Here is a 17,265-nt window from a genome sequence, read left to right as displayed (position 1 = left end):
TTTTCTTTTTTTTTTTTTTTTGGTACTAAGGATTGAACCCAGGGGTGCTTAACCACTTAGCCACATCCCCAGTACTTTTAAAATATTTTATTTAGAGACAGGGTTTGGCTGAGTTGTTTAGTGCCTCACTAAATTACTGACACTGGCATTGAACTTGAGATCCTCCTGCCTCGGCCTCCAGAGCCACTGGGATTACATACATGTACCAGCGCCTGGCCCCCAGCCTTACTTTTAATGTCTTGAGGAACTGCCCAGCTCTATTCCACAGTGGGTGCACCCTTCTGTGTCCCCCGGCAGTGCACAAAGGCTCCCATATTTCCACACCCTCACCAGCTTTGCTTTGATTTTCTGTAGGAGCATTTCCAGTGGGTGCAAGGTGGCCTCTTGTGTGTTTTTTGTTTTTTGGGGTACTGGGGATTGAACTCAGAGATACTTAACCATTGAGCCACATCCCCAGCCCTATTTTGTATTTTATTTAGAGACAGGGTCTCACTGAGTTGCTTAGCACCTCACTTTTGCTAAGGCTGGCTTTGAACTCGTGATCCTCCTGCCTCAGCCTCCGGAGCCACTGGGACTTGGCATGCACCATTGTACTGGGCCACCTTATGGTTTTGATTTGTATTTTCCTAATGTGTGTGTTTAGCCACTTATGTGCTGCTTGGCCATTTGTATATTTTCCTTAAGAAATATCTTTTGTTCATTTTCAAATCCCTGCATTCTCTTTTGTGTTTAAAGCAGCAGGCCTCAGAGTGTGGACTGGGGACCCCTGGGGGTCCTTGAGACCCTATCAGGACACCTCCTGCAGGTTAAAACTGTTTCCTAATACTAAGACCATGCTGGTAGTAAGGTGTTCACCATCGTGCGCTCATGAAGAGTGCCGATCCACTCAGCGTCTTATACAGCAGTAAGCATTATAATTTAATTAAACTTTACACTTAAGTAAATGTCTTCTAAAAAATGAAACATAGGGCTGGGGTTGTGGCTCAGCGGTAGAGCACTCACCTAGCATGCCTGAAGCACAGGGTTCGATTCTCAGCACCACATACAAATAAATAAAATAAAGGTCCATCAAAAAATAAATATATATATGCATATATATATATATGTATATATATATACGTATATATATATGTATATATATATATGTATATATATATGTATATATATATATATATATGTATGTATATGTATATATATAAAGAAACATAGAGGTACAGCTTACATGCCACAGAATTCACACATTTTAAGAGTACAGTTTTTAATTGATTTTTAATGAATTTGCCAAGTTGTTCAGCGATCACCACAATCCAGTTTAGAGCTTTTGCACCATGGTGAAAGATCCCTTAGTGTTCATCTCAGCACAATGGGATGGCCTTTTGCACGGAGCCCTCGCCCCACACCCAAGCCTCTTGAGAGGGACTTGAGGGTCTTAAGGGACAGTGCATTGGAGGTTTGAGTGACAGGTGATGGAATGGTGCCTGGAAAAAATGACAGACAGATGTACCATAGCATTGTGGGCCTAGGCCCTTGGCAGGACGAATGTGGGCCCCTCACTTCAAATAGAACAATGGCAATTTGCAAACAGTGTTAAAACCTGCACTCTCAAATAAAATGAGACTTTGGAAAATTGGAATCTGCCACCGACTGCATCTGCTTCCCATTGTGTAGCGAATTCTCCACCTGACCACTGGGTGGTGCTGCAGAGTCATGCCAGGGAAGAGGTGCGCTCAGAGTTGCAGACAGACCAAGAACTTCATGAGAGCTGGGGTCCCACTGCACAGCACTCGTCTGGAGGCCTGTGGGGACAGCAGCAAGAGTGTCTGGGGGGCTGTGAGCACCTCTCTGCAGTTGCACCACCCTGGAGCACAGAAGCAGATGGAGCATCCTGCTGCTGTCAGCAGGACGAAGCTGCCAGAGGAGACCTCATGCCACTCCTCCTGTCAAGTAGTCAAGGAATGTTTTCATGGAATATCTATGTTTTCGGACATTTGATTTATTTTTAAGTAGATTCATGAAATATCTTTGAGGTTTCTCATTTAGCTTGGATACAGAAAATATCACTAGAAATGACCCCCATAAACAGGCCACCTAGGGTGCTGGGAAAAAAGGTTAAGAAAACTGCTAGTCTCAAGTCTGTGCTCCTTAAAGAAGCAGCTGAGAAGTTGTGCTCTTCTCTCAATTGCCACACGAGCATCCTGAGTCTCCCTGAATGAGCCTGGTTATCTGCCTCGCCTCTGCTGTGGTGAGCTGAGGAGGGATACGACCCAGGAGTCCTTGTGTGGTCACTGGTGCCCGTGGTGTGCAGAGGTTCACTGGGTTTCTGGCCTGTCAACATGCAGATTCGGAGCTCTTTGGTTTGCTCTTAAGCTTAGTTACTGGGTTTGTTGTTTTTGTTTTTGTTTTTCTTTTTTTTTTTGTGTGTATTCTGACTTCCTTTTGTGAAGTGTTTTTGAAAAACCACTGAAGCACTTTAACCTTTTCTTTACCTAGACAACCTCTGTTTATTACCTGCTTGGAATTATGCAGGCTAACAGGAAAGAAGGGACTGAGGGGAATTTAAATATAATCACTGTGTCAGAAGGCTTTGTTTACAGTTAGGGTATAAAGCAAGTACTTTGTGTGGGAAGTAGAAACACTGTAAAATTACCTCAGCTGTTCTAGCAGTACCTTTGCAAATGTGGGGATGGTGTGTCTGAGGGATGGGATTGGTTGGCTGTTCAACAAATCAAAAACTAAGATTCTGGTAGTCTGTGGACCCAACACACATGAGCTCTCATGCAGTTGCACACCACAGACACTGTGTATGCTGCTCCTGGTGACCTCACACTAGGAAAGAGGGATCCCCGGTTGTTGGACATGGGATTGTGGCCAGCAACTGCCAGGCCAGAGGTGCCGCAGTTTCCTGTACATATGTTGTATCTGTGTCACTGACACAGTTTGGGTCTGTTTCTATTAAGGTATGGGTTCCTTTTTTGTAGCTATATTGTTCAGTGACAAAAAGCAACACAGAGTAATACAGTGTACTCAAGGGAAACTGGCAAGTGTGTCCTTAGAGGTTCACTGGTCCAGTAAGTTAAGGACTGCTTTTGGCACAGGGCCCTGGAGGCCCGGAGTAGGAAGGGTTCCTCACTGGCTGCCTTTCACAGCTGTGGATACTTTTATTTACCTGCATTTCCATGTCTAGTTGTGTTATCATGAAACATGTGTATAACATATACAGTGTCTATAGGGCATAAAGCTGAATTTAAAAAAGGGTAGAATTGCCGAGGTGCCCACCCTCCAGTTAAGAAAAGAATACTCTTCCTGGGAAGCCCCATGTGCTGAGGGTGGCACTTAGATGTTGCAGGGGGGAAGGAGCTGCCGGGCCTGTCTCGACAGCTCTGGCTTGTCTCCATTTCCACTTGCAGAGTCCTAGCACGGGAAGAGTGAGCGTTTGTTTATGCCCACAGAATTGCAGTTCACCCAGGTTTTGTGTTTGTGAAATTCCATTTAGAAGCAGACAACCAGCTGGGTGAGGCAGCGCGGTCTGCGATGCCAGCAGCTCTGGAGGCTAAGATAGGAGGATGGCAAGTTTTTTTTTTTTTTTTTTTTTAATTTTTTAATATTTATTTTTTTAGTTTTCGGCGGACACAACATCTTTGTTTGTATGTGGTGCTGAGGATCGAACCCGGGCCACACACATGCCAGGCAAGCGCGCTACCGCTTGAGCCACATCCCCAGCCCAGGATGGCAAGTTTGAGGCCATCCTGCCTCAAAATAAAAAATAAAAAGGGCTTGGGTACAGCTCAGTGGTAGAGCATCCCTGGGGTCAATCCCCAGACATACCAAAACAACAAGCAGAAGACCTCGCTGTTCTAAAACATCTGTATTTTTGCTTCTGTTGACTTTTTTTTTTTTAAGTTGTAGATAGACAAATACCTCTACTTTTTTTCTTTATATATTTATTTTTTAGTTGTAGTTGGACACAATACCTTAATTTCACTTATTTATTTTTATGTGGTGCTGAGGATCGAACCCGGGTCCCGCCCGTCCTAGGCGAGCGCACTACTGCTGAGCCACAACCGCAGCCCCCCTCTACTTTATTTTTATGTGATGCTGGATCGAACCCAGTGCCTCACACATTCAAGGCAAGTGCTCTACCGCTGAGCCATAACCCTGCCCTCCATTGCCTTTTTTAAACAAATTCTTTTAAAATGATGACAGTAATGTACTGATGGGGTGTCAAGGTTCCCCTCCCCTCAGTCCCAGTGGTTTGGTGCTGGGCTTAGGCACTCTTGTTCTGTGTCTGCCCTTTGCTAGACAGCTCTCCTCCTTCCTGGAGCCCTCTTCCTCTTTGCTTGGGTGGCCAGGGCTCAGGACCCTTCTCAGCGGGTGCTGGCTTAGCAGCCAGTAATAGGCGGCCCGGGGAGCCGGCCGGGCGTTGTCACTGCATCTGGCAGAATGCCTGGGCCCCCTCTCACCTTCCTCCCCATGCTCCATGGCCTCCTCTGGCGCACCTGTTCCTCGTTTCTCTCCTGCTACATGCGTGCCCTGAGGTGTCTTTTGGTAGTGGGCCTATGGGTGGTGCTTTGGTTTTTGTCTTGAAAATTTGTGAATATCGAAAAATAGCAAGTATCTGCTCATTTACCACCCAGATATATATGATAAGGAAATTGCAGAAAAGCGTGATTTATATTGTTAATACTTTTCTGTACTTGAAAATTTTCTACAGTAAGCTTTTGTTATATTTTAATAACAAACAACGTTAACTGTGGCGTGGATGTTGTGGGTTGGATTGTGAAGTGGATGGTGCTTGTGATCTCTTCCATGCCTGATTGCAGTCTTGCTTCTGAGCCCTCTGAGGCCTGGGGACCCCAACCCCACAGAAGAGTGTTTCCAGCTGCTTTTGACTTACGTGTATTCTCTTAAATATTTTTAGAAATTTTAAAAAGTCATTTTGTCGTTTTTTTTAATTTCCAGAGAAACAATTTTTTAAGTATACTTTATTTCATGTTTAATTTAGACCAAATGCTATTATGTTATATTGAGTTGGTTTTAATACCAGCTTTATTCATAACGCTTAAAAGTAAAGTTTGTTTTTCCTAAATACCTAATGACTGTTTCTATTTAATTATAGAAGAGAAAACGTGATTTGTTGACAGAAATATTCAAAACGAATATCATTGTTTTGGATTGAACATATATTTTTAAATTACTTAAAATCTAGCTACATATTACCCACTGAAAATGTTTTGTAAAACTATGTAGATCCTCTAAGCCATGTTTGTTTTTGAACCCGTTGTATATTCTGTTAAAAAAATAAGTTTAAAAAAAGCAGTTCAGTCACTGATAAGGCATTATACATTTTGTGCTGAAAAGTTTATTGGTTTCCCTTGATGATCCTGGTTTTCTGTTGCTGAAAATCAGTTTTGATTCTTTGTGAGCAAAGTATAAAAGCCTAGTTTTATTATAATCATCGCTGTGTCTTTAATTTATCACACATTTTTAAGTCCCAGAAATATCCCAGAGTGGTTCTGAGAATTTTGATAAGTACAAATATATGGAGATGGTGAAGATCACCCTGGGATAGACCTGCAGAACTCTGGTAATTGTCAGTGCTTCCCATCAATTTCTACTTCAGTGTGAATGTTCTCTGTGCCTGAAGAGGCTGCCTGGAGGCTGCAGCATGTCTCTGCACTGAACCTTGGGTCTGCAGAGCTCTGAGAATTTTCTGTTTTAATTAATGCTCATTGATATACACAACTGTCCTTAGTATCCTCCAGGATCCCCACAGATGCCGACATCTCAGGTGCTCAAGTCCTGGTGTGACATGGCATAGCACTCACAGAGAGCCTGCACACAGCCTTCCATAGACTCAGTCATCTCTAGATCAGTGGTAGTGCCCAACACAGTGTAAGTGCTGTGGAAACAGTTGTTATACTGTATTGTTTAGGGAGTAATGACAAGAAAAGTCTGTAAAGGTTTAGTAATGATGCAGGGAATAATTTCAGTCTACATTTGGAGAATCATGGATGTACAAATTGCAGATGTGGAGGCTAACTGCATGCACGCCTCACAAAGTGACTTTGAAACAGGGCCTGGGGATCCTCTAGGGAGTGCTGTCTCAGAAGCTCTCAGCTGAGCCAGGGCCCAGGTGGCTCAGCCTGCCTGCTGTGGCGCTCTCGTGTGCAAGAGGCTGCCTGGCCTTGTGGAGGGGCAGGGAGGCCAGGCAACCCTGACTGCAGCCACTGGCTCTGGGTCTCTCCAGGCTCAGCACACCCATCTCCTCATCCAGGGACCGCTGGAGCACTAGCTGGCCATATAGAACATTCCGGGTCTTTAGTACATGCTGCTGCTGCTCATCCCAGTCACTGCCCATACAGTTAGGCTACTGGCATCCTTATTGACCTGACTTTTGTTTCCCCAGGAAATTGTACCTGGGGAATGAATTGTAGGTTCATACACCCCGGAGTGAACGACAAAGGGAACTACTCCCTCATCACCAAAGCTGACCCTTTCCCGCCTAATGGTGCCCCGCCTCTTGGACCTCACCCACTGATGCCTGCCAACCCTTGGGTGCGTGAACACCTCTTCTTTAATTGCTAGCATATTGAACATCTGGGCACTGTCTGAATCTCAGGCTTAAGACAAATTAGTATATGCCTCGTGGACAAGGCATCTTCTGGCTGGGGAGAGGCATAGAGTGGCCCTTTTGGACGCTTCTATGCAGAGTGGCCCTGGATGTTTTGGGGGACGCTTTAGGCTTGGGCGGGAGAGTCAGTCATGTGCAACAAGCTTGTGTTTTAGTTGATGTTTTGCTTCGTTTCCTTTAGATTTTAAAGTTTTGCTTGCCTTATCAACTTTTCCACTTTTTTAATAGGGTGGGCCAGTGGTCGATGAGATCTTGCCTCCACCCCCTCCAGAACCTCCAACAGAGAGTGCCTGGGAGCGAGGACTCCGGCATGCCAAGGAGGTAACGGTCCAGCGGCCCTGAGGAGGCTCCATGATGGGCTTGCCTTGCACCAAAACCTAGTCAGAGCTTTGGAAGCTATGGGGTATTGCTGTGGTTCCTGTAAGAGTTAAAAGAATGGAAATGGTGTCTGATTGTCTCTGTGAGTTGGCCCAGGTCACAGGCACACCCCAAGAGGCCAGGGAGGCCAAGCCCAGAACACAGACATGCCATCTTTAGGTGGTTGGGGCAGCCTAGCAGACAGAGGGCTGACTCCAGCCACTCCATGGGGCCCACTGCCCAGGACCCACTCCCCGCCGCCTGAGGCCCAGCACCTGCTCCCCTGGGGCTCCTGTCACTGCCCAGTGTGGCTCCTGCTTAGTGCTCTGGTCATTCTCCAGGGAGAGGAAGACAGCGCCCCTCCTTTCACACGCCCTCTGAGTATACACACTTGTGCATACTCACCACACTGGGTCCTCATTACCGAAGGACCTTGGTCCTGTCCCTCCACTGTTCACAGGAAGTGACAAGCTCCATTGTGCCTCACTTGCGCATGCATGAGCCACAGCATTGCTCTCATGCCCCTCCCGAGAGGTGCTGGTGCTGGGGGTCCTGTGTCTGCCCCCTTGCCATCAGCCTCAGCAGACCTTTTCCCTGCGTCCCTCACGGTGACTGTGACTTCTTTCTTCCTCCAATGGTAGGTTTTAAAAAAAGCAACCATTCGAAAAGAACAGGAACCTGATTTTGAAGAGAAAAGGTTCACGGTGACCATTGGTGAAGATGAACGCGAGTTTGACAAAGAAAATGAAGTTTTCCGAGATTGGAATTCTCGGGTCCCGAGAGATGTCAGAGATACAGCGTAAGGAATGCTCTGCTCTTCCTCCTCTTACAGAAGATCAGGGGGTGGGAGAGCTTGGTGGAAAGCAGTTGCCTAGCAAACAGAAGCCAGAGTTTGTTCCCCAACACAAAGGGGGGGGATCAAGTGGCCCCCCGCTCACGAGTGCTCTGGTGAGAGTGGCCACATGTGAGTCTCAAGGCACCTTGGCATTGGTGCCACCCATCCTTGAAGGCGTGGAAATGCCACCCCTGAGCTAATTCAGACTCCCTCTGCAGTCGCCTCCCCTTGTTTGCTGGCCTTTGGTGGTGGGCCCTGTGGTGGCTGCAGCTGTCAAGGAAGCCCCTGGAGCCCCTAGGTGTGTCTCTCTCCTCACTCTGCTGGTCACCAGGAGCCAGGGAATGTGCACCGTCCGCCACAGCAGTCCAAGGGCGTGGCCGCTATGGCCCTCTCACTGTCCATACTGTGCTATTTCTGCCCTCCAAACCTTTAGTGCTGGCATTTAAAAGTCGTGGTGGAGAAAGTACGCGGAATTGAATGAGTCAGATTCTAAGGCATCACGTGGCCTGGGAAGTGCTGCCTCCCCTGCCCACTTCTGCCCTAGGGATGGTGCTTTACACTCAAAGGACAGAAATGGGCCAGGTTTCTGCTGGCAGAGCAGTGAGGTTAGGGCACGGGTCCTGGGAACTGACCGCCATCTCACCCAGCGGTCCCACTGACTTGTCTCTACCTGGGTCTTGGGGCAGTGGTCATGTTGCAAAGTTGGCAGGCAGGCGCACACTGTGTGGTGCCAGTCCTGCCAGTGGGGCCCGTGCTCAGGACCCAGGGTGGAGACCACAGGCACAGAGCCCCTTACTCACAACTTGCATTATGCCGTTTGTTGCCGGTGGTCAAAAATTCAGCTGGAAAGTTCCAGAGATGAGCAATTTAAGTAACTCTGGTCACCCCATATCGTCATAGTCTACGTTATTACGTCAACCTCTCACTGTGCCTAGTTATAGACTAGACTTTATCACAGGCACGAAGGGAACCGTCTGTAGAGTTGAGTCTGCCTGCAGGATATGCTGGGAGGGTTCCCTGTGGACGGGAACACATGCACATCCTTCTAGTGAAGTTCTGCACATGGATGTTGGCAGATGGCAGAAGGACGTTTAAATCAGAACTGAGTGTGGCCCAGATGTCTGCAGGGTCACCGTGGGCAGGGGGCTGACGCTCAGGAGCCTCTTCTCGAGCAAAGTGTGCACGATGGTATTGTCATTCACACCTGGAGTATTGGTGAGCGTTCAGGAGGTGGTGTGACTTCAGGAAGTACAGAGTACTCTGAATTCATGTGCTTGTTTATAGGAGGGAAAGAAGGGCAGTTTTTACACCCTGTTTCCCGTTCCCCTGGCTGGAATGGGGAGCTGTGAGGTGTGTCTGCTTGGAGGTGGTTCAGTGCCAGGGTTTGATGACAGACTTCACAGAGTGCCCTGGCCTTGGTGCAGAAGCCTGTGGTTCCAGTCCTGCCCTGCGTGTGGTGCAGGAGCAGCCCTCAGCTGCTGAAGCTGTGCAGGTGGGGCTGAGCAGGCTTTTTTTTTTTAGAGAGAGAGACAGAGAATTTTTTAATATCTATTTTTTAGTTATTGGCAGACACAACATCATTGTTTGTACGTGGTGCTGAGGATCGAACCCGGGCCACACGCATGCCAGGTGAGCGCGCTACCGCTTGAGCCACATCCCCAGCCCCGAGAGCAGGCTTTTGACTACATTGTGTTCCTGTGGTTTTTAACATTCTCTGTGCTCAGAGTGGATGTGGGGGCTTTTGTGCCTGACCCCTCCCAGGCTGTATGAGTCAGTATCTCTGCACCCCAGTGTTTGTTGTAGATGTTGGGGGAAGACTGCCAGTCAGAGTCCCAGCCAGACATAGATCACCCACTTCCTGTAACAAAGAGTGGCCAGTGGGAGGAAGTGTTCACCATTTTGCTGCAAAACCAGGAGAGACTGGGTACCATGGAGGGAGCGAGCCAGTGCCAGTTGAAACTGCTAGAACTGAGAGGTTAAGAGGAAGTTCAGAAGGAGTGAGACCCTGGCCACTGAGAGGGTGCCAGCTGGCCTGTGGACAGTGAGGCTGGACAGGGAGGAGGGAACCATTGGCACTGGGTTGCTCCAAGTGGACCCAGCAAGTTTCCCTTCGCCTGGCTTGGCTGAAGGGCCCTCCTTGGCCAGTGGGGAAGGCCGCTCTACCGCAGCATGTAGAGGGTGGCACAGGTGCTATCCCTGCAAGACTGTGTTTCTTTGAGAGATACTTTATAACTTGGCATAAAAAGCAGAGGTGCATGTTTTAGAATCTTTAGTATTATTTTCTGAGCCTCGGTTTCCTTGTCTTTGAAGTGAAGGGGTTGAACTCTAAACTTCTAGCTCCCAACTTTAATTCTTACATATTCTCTAGCAGCTTCACTTTGCACCTTATCATGCCACTTCCTGGGTGGACTGTAGACAGAAACCACCTCCTCTACAGAGAGGAACAGTTTTGCCCCATGGACCCTGCTGGTGATGTAGTGCACCTAGAGCTCCAGGCCCACAGAAGACCTGTCATGCAGAGCGTCTCTGCCTTCTGCCAGAGTATGTGCAGGACACTGCAGTGCCCGCTGATTAATCAGAGACTCTACAGACCAGGAGTGCACGATCCCATCTGCCAGATGCAGCCAGGGAGCCCAACCTTGCCTACCCTTGGGCGAGGCCCATTGACAGCTCAGGTTTCCCAAAACACAATTTGGGAAATGATTGTGGAGACCATGATACTCTTGAGTGGAACTTGTTTTTACATCAATGAATTGAGCAAACATCCTCCAGGTTCATTACAGATGTTTCTCAGTGTTTTTCAAGACAGTGCCTGAGAAGTCTGTTGTGAGCAAGCTCACACTTAACAGCAGCATGTTGATGGGTGCCCACCTCGAGCCAGGCTGAGGAAGTTTGTGCATTCCATTCTGTTAGCTGTCTGTCTTTGTCTGGCTCATCCTGTGTGCCAGGGAAACTCTGCAAGAAAGAGGCTTTTCCATTTAGCTTAAATGATGTTTCCAAAACAGATATGCTGGCAGAGCCCTGGTGTCAGAGAACATGTAGCCCTGAGACTTGATGGTGTTGGGGGCCTTTGGCTTTCTCTTGTCCAGGCCCACTTCAGGGTGTTTGCTTGCCCCTGCATGTCTGCAGCACCCGGCACCATCACAGACCCACCGAGTACTGAGCTCTGCAGGAATGAAAAATGCAGGCATTGTCTGCAAGAGCCTTGGGGGTTCATGTCTGCCATAGCCCTTATGATCTTGGAGGGGAGCTCCTAGAGAGCAGTCTCCTGCCCTGGAGGTGTCTGGGACCCATGCGAGCCACATGTACTCCCTGTCCTCCTCCCCTCCCCAAGGAGAGGAGTAAAGCTGTGGCTCTGCCATCCTCCAGCTGGTGTGGCTGGTGCAAAGCCCAGGTGTGCTGGTGTCTCCCCAGGGGGTGTCTCCCCAGGGGGTGGTCAGGTGCCTCATTCAGTGAGGAGCCACCCCGGCCTGTGTCCTTGGGTCTGTCTCTGGGCTCCCAGCTTCCCCCATCAGTTGTTTGTTTTCATGCACAGGATGACATGAACGGCGGGGGCTCTTTAGGATGTTGTGGTGTCTCAGAGGGTGTCTGCACTTTTTCGGGGTTTATTGGCTTGGCTTGTAGGTATGTCTTCCTCTGTGACCTGGGCATCTGCTTGTGCAGCCTCATGAATAAGGTCGCTGGTGTTCTCTGGAATGGGCTTATGCTTATGAGCAGTGCAGGAAGAGCTGGCTTGGGCATTCAGCCGCCTGCCCAAGGCTTCTCGTTTGTTCGCCTGTTCTTCGTATTTTTCAGGATAAACTTGCCATTTCTGGCTGACACTCTCTTGTTCCTGAGTGATTTTCTTCTTCCTTGGTGTTGTGAATGAATTTCTCACACTGTCTCCTAACTAGTCCTTACCTATGTCCACGAGGACTTTGGTTTCCAAGTGGTTCTGTCCATCCTTCTGCCTCACCGGGGTCCTTGTTCATCAGCTCTCTGGGTTGTTGAGTCTGCGTGTACCTTACAGAGCGAGCTGGTGCTGTGCGGTCTCCAGGGTCCTCTGTCCGTCTTGTTGGGAGAGTGTGGGTTCCCATTCTCCTGAGTGCTTTCAGTAGGAATGGGTATTGAGTGTTTGTTGGATGTGCTTTCGAAATCTGTGCACATGATTCTGTGCTTTTTCCTCTTCGGGTCTGCTGTTGGATGTAACCACACATTACAGATTTCCTAGTACGGACTCAGCCCTGCTTTCCTGGCCCAAGTCCCATACCGTCATGGTGTGTTGTTTCCGTAACGTGGTGTTGGGTCCTCCTTGCTTGTATTTCATGTAGCATGTTTGCCTCTAGTATTCCTAAGTGATAAGATTTGCTTCTTACTGGCTCTCTTTTCAGACTTGAGCCTTATGCGGATCCTTACTATGACTATGAAATAGAGCGCTTTTGGCGTGGTGGACAGTACGAGAATTTCAGGGTACAATACACAGAAACAGAACCGTACCATAATTACCGAGTAAGTATGACTCAGATGTGCAGATGTGAATGTCACTGATTTACCATTAAAACCACCGCCACCTCCCGCCTTTGAAAAGGGATCTAAGTAGCCCAGGCTGGCCGTAACCCTGCCAGCCTCAGCCTCCAGAGTCACTAGGACTGGAGGTCCGCACACTGCACCTGGCCAGAAGCACCTTTCATTGACGGGCTTTCGCGTGAGCTCATTCTGCCAGCACAGGTGCTGTTGAACCAAAGGGTCAGATGTAGCCCATACTGGTGGTTTCTGGGGGACTGATTTGGGTACCCTGGGAATGCTTGTAACCTGCACAGGGGCTTCCCTGGACTTTGTTCTTGCCGTAGTTTGTAAAGTCAGACCGCCCATGAGGTCATTGATGCCAGTTTTCAAGGGACTCTGAGAGTCTCCTTAGCCCTATTACTCACCTGTAGTCCACAGGCTGAGGACCCGTCTCTGACCACTCTGCCTTCTTGGTGAGGCAGAGGGTGCTCTGCATTGGTGCTTCCTCCTGAGTCACTCTGGCTCTGGGAGCTCAGTGGCTGTGGACTGTGAGCCCAGGTCTCTGTTCTGGGAGGGACGTGGAAAGACTATTCCAGGAAAGATCCCTCAGAAGTAGTTTGGCAGGCTTTATGTTGTGACTCAGGACAGAGCCAGGAGTTCTTAGGACCAGAGGGAAGTGGCCATGGCCCCAGGAGCTCAGCAGATGGTCAGAGGACCCTGTAGTCCAGAAAACCCCTGGCCGACCCTCTGGTGCCCACCTGCTCTACAGAGCAGCTTCCTCCTGGAGTTGGGCTGCAGGCTCCTGGTATCCTGTCCCTACCCAGGGCCGCACTGTGACCCTCCTCTGCTGGAGGGTGGGGGCAGCAGGAAGGCACGGTGTGCACAGCGTGTCCCTGGAGGAAAGCCCAGAGTCTGTCAGGTGTGCTGGCTCGGGCTTCATTCTGCTTTGACACTGAGTCTCAGGGGATGCCCACGTCTGCACCAAGGGTTGTGTCGGGGTGCCACTCCTCCAGGCACCACCCAGGGGGCCCTCCGCGCACCTGCTGGCATGGGCAGCTGTGCCGGCTCCATCCTAGAGGAAGGAGCGTGTCCAGAGGCCATGTCCTCTGGGTCCTGTGCAGGAGGCCAGCTGTGCACAGCTCGTGCCAGACGGGTGACAGGTTTGGGGGTGGCGGTCAGGGCCACCTCACTCTCTGATTGGCCCCTGCCTGTGTCTTAACGCCTTCTGCGGAGAACCCTGGGCACTCCGTGGCCTGGGCGGTCCCCACGCAGCCCCTGCTCCTCCCTCCCTCCTCTGCCGGTCCACCAGGCCGCCCGCTGACCGCGCGTGTGTTTGCCTTTCTAACGAAGGAAAGGGAGAGGGAGCGGGAGCGAGAGAGCAGACAGCGTGAGCGCGAGCGCGAACGGGAGCGCGACCGAGAGCGCGAGCGTCGGCAGAGGGAGCGCGAGCGCGAACGGGAGCGCGAGCGGGACAAGGAGCGGCAGCGGAGGAAGGAGGAGTGGGAGCGCGAGCGCGCCAAGCGCGACGACAAGGACCGACAGCACCGCGACCGGGACAGGGACAAGGAGCGGGAGAAGGAGAAGGAGAAGCCAAAGCCCCGCTCCCCGCAGCCACCAAGGTAGGCCACCTGATCCTGGGGGGTGGGGTCCTGAGCATGGGCGCCTGCCCTGAGCTGGTGGATGGCGGCTGCTGCGAGGCAGCCCCTGGACGGGCAACCTGCGCAGTGGCCAAGAAACAGGTGCGCTGTGTGGGGTAGGTGCTGCCCGTCGTGGGCAGCTGTTGGGTAGTGCACACTCCGCACTGCGCCCCTCTCCTAAGCCCAGACAGTTCTGCCCCGAGCTTGGGCAGGGCGCAGGCTTGCTGAGCGCCTGCCGCCGGCTGTGTGCTGCTCCTGCAGCTGGAACGCAGCGCACACATCCTTCCACCCAGGAAGCCCACGGCCTGCCGCCTGCTGAGCGCCTGGGCACGCTGTGCTGGACAAGGCCAAGGCCCAGAGGCAGGGCCGGGCCTGGGCCCGCACTCGGAGGACGCCCTGCGTGTGTCTGAATGCACGTGGTACTAGGGTGGAATGCTGGCCTCGGAGAATTGGGCAAGTTGTGTGTGTGCACTTTCCACAGCTTTCCTGTGATACAGTGGGTGTGCCTCGCGGCGCACCTGTTACAACGCCCAGTGGGGTGGTTTCTGGTGTGATCACAAAGTTGTGCAGTCCTGACTACAATACCTTGAGAGCGCTCTCGTCTCCCAGAAAGAACTCCCTACCCACTGGCAGCCTCTCCCGTCTCCTCCACCCCCACTTGCCGCGTCCTCGTGCGTGTGCATGTTCAGGGGGTGTGGGGTGGCAGAGCCTGGCGGTGGTCTTCTCATCTGGCCTCTTTCCCTTAGAATACCTAAGGTTCATCCAGGTTACAGCATTTCTGTTTCAGTCCTTCATTGCTTCCTGTAGCTGGATCAGCATCACGGCCACGCCACATTGTCGTTATTCACTCACTGTTGATGCACATTCGACCTTACACCTTTTGGCTGCTGTGACTGTGAACACTGTTGTGTGTCGTGTGGACTTCAGTTCTCCTGGGCCGGGCACTGAGGAATCCCAAGGTCACCTGGTGATGGTGTCGCTTCCTGAGGGCCCGCAGAGGGTCTTCCAGGTGCAGCCCCCCCCACCCCCTCTGTAGCACTCTTGTTGCCCCTTGGCCGTCCCCACGTGTGCCCGTGCTGCTGCCTCACAGCGTGTTTCCCTGGGGACTGAGACACCAAGCCTGTCTCATGCTCACTGGCCGTTTGTGCATCTCTGGAGAAGTCTCTCTCCACACCCTTCCCCATCTTGCAGTTTGGCCTCTCAGTGCTGCTGCTCTAACAGCTCTTACATTCTGCATTCAGGCCCTTGCTGAGTCTCTCGTTGGCAGCCGCGTCCCCATTCTGCCAGTCGTTGTGCTGTCCTGTTGTTGTCATTGGTATCTGTTTTTATTTTGAACCCTTGTGCTATTGGTATCATGTCTGAGATGACATTGCCTGATCCAAGGTCACAAGAGGTGTTTCCTCTTAAGAGTTTCATAGCTGCAGCTTTTATTTTTAAGCTGTTGAGCCGTTTTAAGGTGCATTTTGTATACAGTGTGAGGCAGGGGTTCAGCCTCATTCTCCTACATGCATTGCCCTTGCATCGCTTGAGGATACTGTCCTTTCCACGTTGGAGTTCTAAGACCTCTTCTGAAAAGCTTAATAATGACATCATCCCATCCCATCTCATGCTTTGCTGGTGTCAACACCCTCCCATGACACGGGGCAAAATGTGGGAAAGGGATCAAAACAGCTTCTTTGGTAGGGGGGAGGGGAGAGGATAACTTGGGATTGAACTCAGGGGCACTCAACCACTGAGCCACATCCCAGCCGTATTTTGTATTTTATTTAGAGACAGGGTCTCACTGAGTTGCTTAGATCCTCGCAGTTGCTGAGGCTGGCTTTGAACTCACAATCCTCCTCCCAAACTCCCCAGCCACTGGGAGTACAGGCGTGCGCCACCATGCTGGGCTTAAAGCAGCTCCTTATTGGGAAGTGCCCCAAAGCCTTTCCAAGGTCCATGCACTGCAAATATATTTTCTTTAACTCAGGGATTTTTTTTCTTAAGTTGCTTTTATTTTTTAAATATATGACAGCGGAATGCATCACAATTCTTATTACACACATAGAACACAATTTTTCACATCTCTGTATATAAAGTATGTTCACACCAATTAATGTTTTCATACATGTATTTTGGATAATGATGTCCATCACATTCCACTATCATTGCTAACCCCCTGCTCCCTTCCTTCCCCTCCCACCTCTCACAACACTCTTTATTTGCGCTTTAAAAGGCCCATTTTCAGCCTTTAGAATCTGGAAGGGTCGACTGTCCATCAGAGGACGAGAATGGGCCCTTTGTCTCCATGCCTTGTCCTCCTGGCTGGGCTCTGCCTTTCCGCGAGCACTGTTAGCAAGAGTGGGCTCTGGATTGCCCCTCTGCAGCAGTGTGCAGCTCCAGTGGGTGCAAAGATTGACGGCACGTTCCCAGGTGCAGCGATGGATCTCCTCATATGCTGTACTGGCCAGTGGTAGTCCAAGTGACATTCCTAGAGAGTGTTCAGAATGAGTCACATGTTTCCTCATGTGTCAAAAGAGTTTGTTCTACAAAGGACTGCTTTAAAGAACTCTTTTTTTTTTTTTTTAAATGTTTTTTAGTTGTTGATGGACCTTTATTTTACGTATTTACAAGTTGTGCTGAGAATCGAACCCAGTGCCTCACACTTGCTTGGCAAGCGCTCTAAAGAACTTTTGCCAGGTAGCAGTGCACACCTGTAATCCCAGCAGCTCAGGAGGCTGAGACAGGAGGATCGAGAGTTCAAAGCCAGTCTCAGCAACAGCAAGGTGCTAAGCAACTCAGTGAGACCCTATCTCTAAATAAAATATAAAATAGGGCTAAGGATCTGGCTCAGGGGTCTAGTGCCCCTGATTTCAATCCCCAGTACTGCCCCCCCCCCAATAAAAGAACTCTTAAAGTGGCTCTGAAGTCATCCAACAGAAGAGCCAGTGCTGCTTTGGTGTTGGGCCCTCTCAAGCCTTTCCTGCGTTTTTCAAGGCAGGAGCTCATTGTGTTCCCAGGTTGGCCCTAAGCTCCCAGGCTCAAGCAATCCTCCTGCCTCTGCCCTAGCTAGAATGATAGGTGCACAACACCGCACCCAGGTTCAGGCCTCCCCCCAACCCCGCCAGTACTGGGGATCAAATCCAGGGCCCTCTGCATGTTTGGCAAGCGCTGTACCACGAGCTACATCCCCAACCCTTCTCTTTTTACTTTGAAGCAGAGCCTTATTAAGTTACTCAGGCTGGCCTTGAAGTGCAGTTCCTTTTGCCTCAGCCTCCTGAGTAGCTGGCATTACAGCTGTGTGCCTCTGTGCCTGGCTTAAACCTGTTTTCTTTATGGAA

General features: G+C 50.3%; 1 protein-coding gene across 4 annotated transcripts in view; it reads left to right on the top strand.

The window, feature by feature from the left end:
• Positions 1-17,265, top strand: part of Zc3h18 (zinc finger CCCH-type containing 18) — a 51,649-nt gene that overhangs the window by 15,661 nt on the left and 18,723 nt on the right. For 3 of the 4 annotated variants that reach the window (XM_048792483.1, XM_015495968.2, XM_048792482.1), the window contains 5 exons: positions 6,407-6,555; positions 6,860-6,952; positions 7,630-7,787; positions 12,194-12,311; positions 13,659-13,927. In XM_048792483.1, coding sequence (XP_048648440.1) covers positions 6,407-6,555; positions 6,860-6,952; positions 7,630-7,787; positions 12,194-12,311; positions 13,659-13,927 — 787 coding nt within the window. The remainder of the gene's footprint in view (positions 1-6,406; positions 6,556-6,859; positions 6,953-7,629; positions 7,788-12,193; positions 12,312-13,658; positions 13,928-17,265) is intronic. The other variant, XM_048792484.1, reaches the window with a different exon arrangement.

Source organism: Marmota marmota, unplaced genomic scaffold, assembly GCF_001458135.2.
Source record: "Marmota marmota marmota unplaced genomic scaffold, marMar, whole genome shotgun sequence".
Classification (NCBI taxonomy): Eukaryota; Metazoa; Chordata; class Mammalia; order Rodentia; family Sciuridae; genus Marmota; species Marmota marmota.
This window is presented reverse-complemented; position numbering and strand designations above follow the sequence as displayed.